Source organism: Oryza sativa, chromosome 6 (genome assembly GCF_034140825.1).
Source record: "Oryza sativa Japonica Group chromosome 6, ASM3414082v1".
Lineage (NCBI taxonomy): Eukaryota > Viridiplantae > Streptophyta > Magnoliopsida > Poales > Poaceae > Oryza > Oryza sativa.
In genome coordinates, this window is record NC_089040.1 from 25,421,963 (window position 1) to 25,434,002 (window position 12,040).

The following is a 12,040-nucleotide window of genomic DNA, read 5'->3' on the forward strand; positions in this document are numbered from 1 at the left end:
TAATCTTTGTTGTAATGTTACATTTTTAGAAGTAAAAGCATGCACTAGGTCATCCTGTAAGAGTTAGAAATTCAGAATCCATTTCCACTAGCTAGCAGCAACAGAACGATACACAGATTGCACATAGATGTTCTTAGCCGCCAATTCACGAGATAGTGGCTGAAAAATTCTGGAAGCTAGAGAGAACCAGAATGCCAATACAGTAGACATGAGACACATGACATGCGTTGCAGAATAAGCTTAAGAAAGAAGCAGACGGAAGTTGCCTTTATTCCGAGCAGAGGAGGCATGCATGCATCCACTGGCTAAGCTGCAAATGTGTCAAAAAGGCAGCAGCGAATATATTCTCTCGCCTCACCACCACCGGCAATATCAGTGTGTATCTTGCATCGTTCTCAGGCTCAGCATGAAACTAATATGTTTACGTGTTTCTAGTCTACAGATTGATAGCCACTGGTTTCTGTGTTTTATGATGAGGAAGTCTTCTTAGGTCCAGTTTTTTGGCTGTGTACATTCTATACAGAGACCGGGGGTGAACTCAGTTAGAATGTATCATTTTGGTGTATGTAACTGAGTCTTAATAAAGCTTCTATTATCTAAAATGAAACTAATATGGATTCCGAGGTCTAATCAAGCCCATCGGTCATAGCTAATCGGTGTATGCAGATGATTTCATGGTTGCATCATTGTTCTGTAGTCTTAAGCATACAGTAAGTAGCTTGGTTTGGTCAGAGGCAAGATCCTCTACATCAGGAACACACTGCATCTAGCCGTTCTGGATTCTTTTTCTTCTTAATTTCTTTCTTGAGAGCATGTGGCCTGGAAGAAAGTTGGTATAGCTTTCAGCCCAAATTAATTAACATCTGCAACTCCAGCCCATTGAAATTATAATTTACAGGCCAAGCCCAGGATGCTGTTAATTTGGGCTTTTACTCGAGGCGGCATCAGTGGCCTAAAGCTAATGATACTTGCAATTTCCTCGATACATTTGCAAACCATCTCCTTTTAGATTAAGAAAGGGGCTTGTTCCACTGAGGTTAATTTTTGCCGTACTAAATTTTTGACAACTTCAATAATGCCACATGGATGTTTGGTGGATTTTCTATGAATCTTTTACCCATACGTACAAATTCTACGCTACCAAATTTGGTAAGGTCAAGAGTTGCTAGTGTAAAGATTAGTTCCAATCCAAATAAGTCCTAAGATCAATGATGTTTGTAACTTTTTAAACCTTTTTAAACATTAGTAAAATTTATTTCAAGATATGATCTTTTTGAAATTTATTATTTTCAAGATCTATCACCACGATCTGACAAGTGTGACAATATTATTTAGTCACGCCATCCTCACTAGGGTGGCAAGATAAAACTGTCACGCCCACTACGAGTGACATGTCAGTATTGTTTTGTCATGCCAAGCACATTAGCTCGATTAAAAAAAGTTTAGATTCTGGAAGTAAGTTTTGAAAAGGTTCATTTTAAAATTAAACATTCAAAAAGTAAAAAAAAGAATCAAGATCAACACGTCGAGTCTATTTTTAAAACTATTTTCCCGATCGAATACACATACAACCTTATTTTGATCGTTAAGATGGTGCATATGCTCTCTCTAGCTATATATCTACTCCTCGTCTCCCTCTTACATGTCGCTATATAGCCTTAGCTACTCTTTGCATGTGTGCGTGTGTGGCTAATAACCTAAGCTAAGCCGATTCAATTGATTTCTAGCCGGCGGCCGGGTGCGGCCGGGTGGTGGTCCAGAACAAGGCGAGCGCGCGGAGGCGGCCGAAGTAGTCGTCGACGGCGACGAAGCAGCGCGCCGCCTGCCTCACCGTCAGCATCCGCCGCAGCGCGTGCAGCGTCCGCATCCTCTCCTCATCCGCCTACACATACACGCACAACGTCGTCACCGATGCGAAAACTTGCAACCCAAATCGAGGGTGGATTTGAAACTCTCGAATGGATGTTATCTTATTGTTTGCATGTCACTTAAATAACTATAAAAGATTTTAATTTTTTTTAAGAAGATATGTAGTATGCTATCACTCTACGAACATACAACTTAAAATTGTATGTTTGTGGAGTAATATATCACATATTAATTTATCTTCTTAATTTTCTTGTAAACAAATTATCTTTTTAATTTTTTTCATAACTACGTGAGACCATGCAAAAAAAACGAGAGGACATCCCTCGAGAGTTTTAGAATAATTTCCCAACCCAAATCAGCTTCAGTGCTCAGAGAAATTAACTTAAAAAGTCTAGAAGAAAGGATTGTTGATTTACCTGTCGTAGGAAGATGGCGAGGTTGGCGAGCTTGTCCATGGCGAGCTGCAGGTTGCTGTAGCTGCCGTACTGCCCCATGAAGCTCGCCGCAGCCATGGCGGCGGCGGCGGAGGGGTGGTACATCACCGGCGGCGTCTGCTGCGACGACGACGGCGCGTCCGAGGAGGAGACGACGTCGGAGAGCGACCGGAGCAGCGCCTGCAGGCCGCCGTCGAGCGCGTCCTCCTCCTGCCTCGCCGCCTGCTGCGCGCTGTAGACGGCGGCGAGCTGCTGCTCCGTCAGGGGCTCCACATGCCGGACCACAACCTGTGCATAAATGCAGTAATTGATTCAGAAAAGATTTACAAGGTTTGCTTATTTTAAAATGGAGGAAGTATCTAATAAGCTATACCTAAAAATTAATTCAACATATGAATTGTGCGAGATGCTATGTAATTCAACATATGAATTGCGCCAAATGCTATGTATGATCCATTTTGAATTTGATTATAGGACTAATGTTAAGGGCTTTTTATCGAGTTATATTAATTTGTTGCGCACCACGCTCTTTTATGAAATTGCTAAGAAGAAAAGTAAAATATATCTTCAAACTAATTAATCATGACAAAATTAAAGTCAGGAAATATTTTGAATATTTATAGATTCCTCTACCACATGTCATTCCATAGATATGTGTAAGTTCAAGTTCAATTTATATCTTAAAAAAGAGAAAGAAAAACAAAATCATGTAGCTGTACTACTTATCTGTTCTCGTTCATCTAATCAAATGAAAATTTTATCTTTTCGCATGGTAAAATATGGAATACTCGCAACATCGTTATTTAATTCAGTTATTTTAACAACAAAATTAGATTATTAGACGAAAGAAATTAACGAGCGACAACACGCATGTTCAGGGGTCCTAACTAAAATGCATCTCTATCAACGGTTCCAGACGATGTCTCCATCGAGAATGTGACACAAACGTAGCTAGATCGATCGGCTACCTCTACCTGCTCGATATATCGATCTCCACCAACCCCGGCCATCTGGTGATCGACGCTTGCGCATGTACGCATCTCTACTTCTCAATCCATGAAGAATTCCAAAGCCTAACTGCCCATCACCTACCTAACTACTCTCTTCGTCCTAGTACTGGATGTGACATTTCATAGTATAATAAATCTAGACACCTTCCTATCTAGATTAGTTGTACTATGAAATGTTCCATCCGATACTAGATTGTTATATTATGGGACAGAGGGAGTAGCTACTAGTAATTACTTTGGTAGCTGAGCGGCAGGTGGCAAGGGCCATTACCATTGCCATTGGGAGTTTTATTTTGTCGATTTCAAGAGTGCCACATAATCTTAAAAATGTTTTGTTTGGGTTGATGATTGGAACATATATATGTCTCCAGTGCACAATTTTATTTCGTGATTTCGTATATATGCTATCTGTAGCATTTAATCAGTCGAACAAAGCATCTATATATCCTCCTCCAGAACAATAGTTTTCCGTGCTCCAAGACATATATATAGGGCTCCTAGCTTAATTTGGAACGTATGGATTTTGTACAATTTTGGGTAAAATCCCGTAAATATAACGTGCTCTTAAATTTGTGCTTTCCTATAATATCCCGTAAAACTTTGGGTAATCCCAGCAAAAAGAAACTTTGGGTACCTAAACTGTATTTCTGCTATTTTTGCATTAGTTGTCAACTTAGGTACCTAATGTGTCTAACTCATGGGAAAAAAAAAAGAAAAATAGAAGAAGGTGCTGACTGATTTATAGTACACTGCTCTCAATATCCAAACTAGCACAAATAAATATATTTACTTGAATGTAATTATTTTTCTAAGAGTATTCAAGCTCATTTATGCGTTATACCTTTCTTAGCCTGCTCTTGCTTCTTTAAAGAATCAAGGTTTTAAATTTTGCTTCACAATACAGGTATGGACCGAAATTGCAAAATTAACAAAGAAATTGTGAAATTTCAAATTAACGGCAAATTCTTTTGCTGCCCCTTTCAAGTTTCAATCAGGCTTTTGTAACGAGGAAAATATATGGAGGCAAAGTATTGAGTAAATTTTGACCTTCATCTAGAACATGACAGGTAGATTGAAAAGCGTATGTGGAATTTTAATGAATTTGGACATTAAGACGTGGGTATAGATTCATCTCCAGCTAACATTTTATTTTATCGGGACAGCTGCTTAAGAAAATTCTTCCATTTTTCAAGGCACACCTCTATGGGTGTGCCACGTCTTGTACATAAAAAGATGCTTGCCTCCTAATATAATTTAGCAAATTAATGTCTCTTTTAAAAAAATATATGAACAGGAGAGGGGAGGAAGCTCACTACTAAAAACCATTTTCGCGGGCATTACATATTATTTATTTTTACAGGTGGACTTAAAAAAATCCTGCTCTGTGACTGCTTGTGGAAACGGTAGTTTTATGGCAGCTGACTATAAAAACAGGGATACTCTTAAAGTACTGTACCACTTATGAAAAATCAATTTTCGTAAACAGCAAAGGAGAAAACTGGTTGCAGTAGAGGAAGGCCCATGAGCGATGTTGGTGAGATGGATCAAGGTAGCACGTGAGGTGGTATGTTACTTGTTGGTGGGGTGTTATCAGTATAGACCATTGTAAAAGATGTCATGTACGGTACTTTGTAAGGGATTTGGACCGTCTGATTGATCCAACAAAACTTTCATACTATTTTAAAAAGAAAGCATGAATCTGATATAAAACTATAAAAAATTCAAACATTCACAGAAGAGAAGTAGCCTACCTTGATAAGCTCCGAGGGGCGGAAGCCGCCTATCCAGAGGAAGCATTGCTCTACGGCGCCCTTCCACAGGCCGGAGAGGAGGTGGAGGGGGTCAGCACCAACCAGCCTAGCCTTGTGAGCCATCAGCACCCCATAGTGTGACATGGCTTCATCGACATGGGGCTGCAGCTCGCCATCCGGTCGGTGCTCCTCCACAGCGGCCCGGAGCCGGCTGATCACTTGGTGGTGTGCCTCCTGCCACCGCTCATACTCCAAGTTGAACAATGCAGCGTCTGAAACGCCCTCACATAATGTATATATAAATGCATTTTTGTTAGATGATATGACATATATAAATACTTATGGTCTTTGCACCAAGACATGCAAATAACTATTGTTGCTAGGCGTGTTAAGTTTAACGTGAGATGGAGCAGTGTAAATCTCTTTATTATGATTAAATGCTAGTTCGAAAGTGTTAACCTGGGCTTAGAATTCCAGCACCGCAGAATGCACCCTGCAGGGAGATACAGAAACACATCATATAACTTATAAATTGTTTTTTTTACAAACACAAATTGTTCGTTCGAGATAATTTGTTCTTAATTTTAGATATTGATTATTTGCCTAGTAGTAGAAACTTCGATTCTCCTACAAATATTGGTGGTTTATAAATTGCGAGTAGTAATTAATATTTCCCAAACCAAATCCGTCCTCTGTGAGATGATTCAGTTCTTTGCTGCTTATTAATTTTCACCTGAGCTCTTGTGAATTGTATCTCCTGTTCAAGATGCGCCAGCCTGATCCTGCCTGTCTCTAGCTGCTGAATGTAAGCCTGTCACACAGACAAAAATAAAAAGAGAACAAATTAAGGATTAATTACACATGATAATATGAAGCGAAGGTATCAGATTCTGCAAAGAAAAAACAAATGCAAAGCCCATGCATGTGTCTAACACACAACTCCCATTAGGTGGTAGGTTAACTTCACTAGCTACTTCCACCATCTCTTTGCTTTTCTTGCTAGCTCCAAAGATTTTTGTTTATTTAGGCTTCTGAGGGCTGACTACTTGTTCATTTGTTGACTGATATTAGTACAAGAGTACTAGTACTAATTAACTAGCTTAGCTTGCTATTGAGCTGGTTAATCAATGGGGTATATAGTAATAGTAGTAACTATAGTAAGTAATCACCTTCTTCCTTAGCCTGCTCTTTCTTGCGGCCTCTCTATTCTGCGCCAGCCTTCTCAGCGTTTTGGGGTCCGGCGTCTTGGGCCCCTTGAGCTCTGAACTTGCTGACGCTGCCATGGCGCCGCCGCTGCCACTGCCACCTTCTTTCTAGTTGCCATATGGATACAAAATTATAGTAACATCTAAGATAATGGAAACTTTATTTAACTCACCCAGTTATACCAATGTGATACAACTATCCTTTTTTAATTAGATAATGGAAGGTTTATTGAACTCAAAAGTCTGAGTATACTCATAGCCTCTGTACCACGAAAGTGCACACAGCCAAAACACCCAACATACACAACTAAAAGGGAACACAAGATTGATCAAAAGCCATCTATCCAAAGACTAGAACGCCACCCATATGATGGGGTAAAAAAATGATACAACTGTCTAACCGAGAAAAATTCCGGACAACTACAGAGGCGTACGTGTGTAAAAAAGTTAAAACCTTGAATGCTGCCTTGGAGGTCTTGCCTAGGGTGAGTGGCCTGCCATCTGCCGCCGCTGGCGCCGGCGATCTCCTGGAAAAGCCGGCGATGGGCGGCGCTGACATCGAAGCCTTAAGAGGAGAACTGGCACCTTGTGAACAACACGCTTAAATTGTGATAGCTAGCTAGAGATACATATGTGCACATATTAACATATATACCTTTGGTGTTGGAGTTGGCTCTCCATCCATTGGCTGGGAGGGGAAGATGTTGAGAGTCTCTGCATGCACACATGAACAAGTTCAGTAATTATGCATTATGACTTAGTAATTTACATAGTTTGTAGGCAGGTGCTTGCATGCTTTCATGCACACATGCAACTGATGTGTCTCCCAGATATATATCTGTGCTAATTTTTCAAATGCGTGTGGCCAAGATCTTCAAAAAAGTGGGGCAAAAAATATGTTCTTTTTGGTTGCAATCTTCTAGCAAGATCCTGCGACCATATCAGCTATGTTTGTTACGTGTCACTCTTCTCCAATTAGCTAATAAAATCATGTATGACTATAATGACCAAAAGGAAAAGAAAGGGAATGAGAAGATTGGTAGCCATTCCTAATCTTACACATCTAGCTATAAGCTAAAGCAAGTCAAATCACAGAAATCAATGTATGCATGACATTCTTTGTGATTTTCTTCAAGCCATGTTTGTAATATACTATGACAAAATACTCTTAACAGTAGATCGACCTTTTACAAAATTAAGTGGTTTGTGGGGTTCTTCTTGAGTAGATGGCTTATCTTGTTCCTGGCCATCAAAGTAGAGGAGGAGAGCTTGATCCAAATCAGATGGCATGTCATATCCTTCAGGGTTCCTTCTTCTGCATTTACACATTATGACAATATACCATTAGTCTCTATTTTGCATTTAGTACGTAGCTCTACTGCGACTGATTTAGAGCTTGATTTTTCTTAATGGTATATTGTCCGAATGTGGTCCATGGAATTAGAAAGGAACAAATTGATGTTGGAAAAGGGTGCAAAAAGTTAAACATACTCATTGCTTTACAAAAAAGAGGGGGGGGGATGGAATTAGAAAGGAACAATTAAGCTGATTATCTGAATGTGGTCCATAGAATTAGAAATGAACAAATTGATGTTGGAAAAGGGTGCAAAAGTTAAACATACTCATTGCTTAAAAACAAAAAAAAAAGGGAGGGGGAAATATGGGTTCTTTTCTGCAGGAAAAAAACTTTTAGTCAATCAATTAATCCCCCCTAAACAACTAAAAACAGAGAAGAATTAAACATGTGGGGGAAGGGTAAAACTTCTTAAGCGATCTTCGCAATCTCAATCATTATATAAAATGCCACCTTAGTCTGAGAAAATCATCATATGCATGAGAAAACAAAAACAGAAGTACTCCAAGTAGCTAAGGTGAAAAAGGGCGTAGATTGATCACAATTAATCCATTTGAGGAAACAAGCATGATTGTCAGAAGGGAAATAAATTAATTTTTCAAACAATAACGTACACAAAGTCCATTATTTTAATGAAATAGAGATCCATTTCAGGGTAATCATGATTAAAAGCAGTATTGTCAGTAGGGAAATAGATTAAATTTTACAAATATGGACATACACAAGTCCTTTGTTTTAGTGAAATAGAGAATCAAGACTAGATGAAATAGATAATCAAGACAAAGGTTGAGGGAAGAAATTGTTGGTTTTACGTGATGCTGCCATGGAGGGAGGAAGAAGCTTGGATCATGCCAGAGGTGGAAGGATAAGCCATGAAAAATACTTCCTTAAACTAAACAGCAGTGCTTCAACCTTCCTTCTGAATCACTTCAGACATGATTCACCCATCTTGAAATGGTATCTGACAGCCTAGTAATCCAAATCCATCTCCTGCTTCTTTCCCATCTGATCTTCTATGATCAACCGATGAATTTATCGATACCCGCAAACTTTTTGTTCCTCTCCCAAACTTGCCTGCTGACTTGCTCAAATTAATCCCCTTCCAAGCAGGCCCTGCGGCTGTTCTTCTGACCAGAAGCTAAAGGATGACTTTTGGCTAGAGGAGTAGTTGTGCAAGAAATGGAACGGGAACCAGTGGTTAAAGAAAACTTGGAAAGCAGACATACTTATTATCGGACAGGAAAGAAAAAAAATGTAAAAAAGACTCTGTGAATCAGACAGTTTTGGAGCAGTTTTACCCTTCTCATTTAGTATCATATATTAATATTTCTGAAAGTGGATTTGGTTAAAAGAAACATAGTTATAGAGTCGGTCCAATTCCACTCTATGTTTGAATCTACTTGAATTGATGGATTCAATTGATTAGGTGATATTCCAAATTTCCAATGATTTGTATAACCTTGAACTTCTTTATTGTTGCTTTGTTAACAAATAGTCTATTTCTTTTGTGTCGAGCTACTTAAATTTTGTATAATCATGAAGAGCAGCAAGGGCAAGCAGATGGATCCTAATCGGTTCGTCCTTAAAATTCATGTAATATTCTCAAAAAGTGGAAAATAAATGGATTTGGGCAATACATAATTAGGAGATTTTTCCTAAACATACATGTGACTATTTTTCTAGTAGGACACATTGTTAGGTTACAGTATAAGTTGCGTTATTCAACCTACTGTTTTGGCCTATATATCTAGGTTAGGTGTAGTGTCATCCTCCAGCAGAGAGATCCATTTCACTCTACCTTAATTGTGTTATATAATTATAATATTGTAATTCACAAGATTTGGTCAAGAGAATGAAAAGACCTCCTAGGAGAACGAGAAAATGACAGAAAAGGCCACTCTTATACAAGTATAACGGAATTACTTGTTTTTATCTGACTAAGCAACCAACTAAATTGGATGGTATCTGTTCAACATTACATATCTTCTTGACTAGACTAAAGTTTCAAGCTAAGGAATTCGTCAGGCCAATTTTCTTGTTGTCTCAATTTCCTTTAAACAGCACTGAAAAGCCATCCTTTTGGACACATGGACATAGACTGACTGAACTATGATTAATTCCTGATGCGGAGTAATTGAGAAAATGATTGAATTAGCTAGAAGCACTGATAAGTGCTGAGTTCACCATAATTAGAATAAAAAAAATCTTTTAAGGGCTGTCTTTTGCTTATTTTCTTGCTTCGACCACAAGGGGAAAAAAAGAAGTCTATCTGTTGTGAAGTAATGTGTTTCAATTCTTTGGAACTTTCTTTGTCAATATCAGGACAAATATCCTCTTTGACATTGGGCACTAAAACAGAATTTTTGTCAATGACAGAGTTGTTCAAATTTACTACAGATCTAAGCCACTGTATTACTCAGTAGTTTAATATCTTGTACACATGACCACAAGAGTGGTGCCATATTTAGTCTCAGAAACCTACAGTCAAGTCTTAAGCCTTAAGTAGTCAAGTCTTAAGCCTTAAGTTATTACCATGGTTGCAATCAGTCATCAGTGGTAGAACTTGAACCACAGACAGGCCAGCTTGCCCAGCTAACAAACTAACAGACCCATCGTTTCGCTTATTCGGGGAATAAGCGAAACGGCATATTTACAAACGAAAAATAATTTGTAAATAAAACTTTTATATACGTGTTCTTAGCGATCTAAAAGCAAATGCTGAAAAATAAACTTCGATGAAAAAAAACCCCAAATCAACTCCAAATTTAAGGTCGAAAATTCAAATTTTCAAAAAGATGAATATATAAATACTATACACAATACTTTACTCTGGATTGGCCAAGCATTGCCTGGTTGATTAGGTACAATAACTAGCAGCACAAAATAATTTACCTGTGGAGTTTCAGCCACATTGTATCATCAACCGTGTGAAGCACTGAAGCTTTCAGGCTGACCAACCTTTCTGAACATTTCAGCTGCATTTGTACCTGCACTGAAAGCCTGAAGGTAAGGATATGACCCCCCGCATGCACTTCACTAAGAAATTAATAAATAGGTAAAGGAACCATAGTAACATTTGAAGCAAATTGCCGTTAAAAAGAAAAACAAAAGAGTAAAGTACATGGCCCGTTTGGACTTATATGATACCCAAGACAAATTTGAAGATCTAAAAATATATTTTGAGAGTTTAGGGATCTAGATGATACACCCACACAAGTTTAGATACTGCTCGTGCACTTCACAAAAAAAAAAGAGGAAACATTTGAAGCAAATCATTGAGTCAGTGTTAGACTTTGAATTTGTAATCGGGGAAAAAGCGGTCAGTATGACTTGTCAATTGTCTCTACACATAATTGTCCAGGCAGCTTGTGCCGTATCAAATTCACAGGATCTTGTAATCTTCACAAAGAATCAAAAAAAAGGACAGAACTCACCAAACCTCCAACTGAACTTAATAAGTAATTTGGCCAGTTTGCCAATAATCAAGAATCTTATGGCTTACTTGACAGGAGTAAAAACTAAATCAATGCAGAGCTGTGATATGCTCTTCTACTGTTGTAAATCAGAGACTCGATTCAAAGGCCTAAATTTTCATCAAATACCTAAACATTTTTTGTTGAGCGAAACTATAAATTTGACTGAAATCTTCAAACTGACTTGACTGGTAAAGTGATAATTATTCGGCCTAGAGAAAGAATTGCTTGGAGAAACAGAAGAGTAATTATAACCCCAAACCATGGGCACCTCAACGGAAATCCTCAATCCCAATATTTATCTCCGTCTTCTTCTCTTCCACCGCCGCCTCGTCTCCCCGTCGCCGTCAGTTGCTCCGCCCGCCGCCGCCGCAAACATCACAACCTCCAGGCCCGGTGGTTGCTCGCCGGATTTGCCCTTCCATCGTGACACCTCCACGGCGGAGGCGGAGAGCGGGAAGGATCGCCGTCGGCGGGGACATCGCCGTCGATGTGGCGGAAGGACGGGGGACGGCGGCGGCGCTGGCGTCGTTGGCGATTTCGTGATAATGTAAGGGCTTTTGTGTAAACATCCTGTTGATGGGCCAAATTCATGGGAGGCCCGAATTCGTCGACGTTAAAAAGGTGGGCCCAATTTACCTTCGGGCTGAATTTATCGATGGGACAGGGTGGGCCTAATTATCGGGTGGGCTCAATTTATAAACCAGAATTAAGTAGGCCAAATTCAGTAATGGCTCGAATCCGTCGATGTTAAATTTAATCTTGGGCTGAAATTTGTTCAAGTGAAAAAATTAATTCCTGGGCCGAATACACAGATGGGTAATTGGTGGGCTAAATACGCCTGCTCGCCGAAATTACTGATGAGAATGAACTGGGTCAAATTCAGCGATAGGCCTAAATCGTTAACTTGAAATAGGTGGGCCAAATTTAATCCTAGTCAAATT

At 39.2% G+C, this 12,040-nt stretch overlaps 1 protein-coding gene across 4 annotated transcripts; it reads right to left on the minus strand.

The window, feature by feature from the left end:
• Positions 1-1,509: 1,509 nt before the first annotated feature.
• On the minus strand, positions 1,510-11,629 carry LOC4341530 (transcription factor TGAL8-like). 4 transcript variants are annotated; one of them, XM_015788513.3, is made up of 11 exons: positions 11,368-11,629; positions 10,516-10,610; positions 7,454-7,584; positions 6,925-6,983; positions 6,724-6,834; positions 6,234-6,377; positions 5,798-5,875; positions 5,524-5,557; positions 5,065-5,336; positions 2,286-2,591; positions 1,510-1,882 (listed from the first exon to the last, which is right to left on the minus strand). In XM_015788513.3, the coding sequence occupies exons 2-11, from the start codon at positions 10,602-10,604 to the stop codon at positions 1,724-1,726; spliced, it is 1,383 nt and encodes a 460-aa protein (XP_015643999.1). In that variant the 5' UTR covers positions 10,605-10,610; positions 11,368-11,629; the 3' UTR covers positions 1,510-1,723. The 4 variants fall into 4 exon arrangements, with proteins under 4 accessions (XP_015643999.1, XP_015644003.1, XP_015644002.1 ...); XM_015788517.3 differs by lacking the exons at positions 10,516-10,610; positions 11,368-11,629 and adding an exon at positions 8,436-8,811 and having other exon boundaries at positions 6,724-6,854; XM_015788516.3 differs by lacking the exons at positions 10,516-10,610; positions 11,368-11,629 and adding an exon at positions 8,436-8,777 and having other exon boundaries at positions 6,724-6,847.
• Positions 11,630-12,040: the final 411 nt, after the last annotated feature.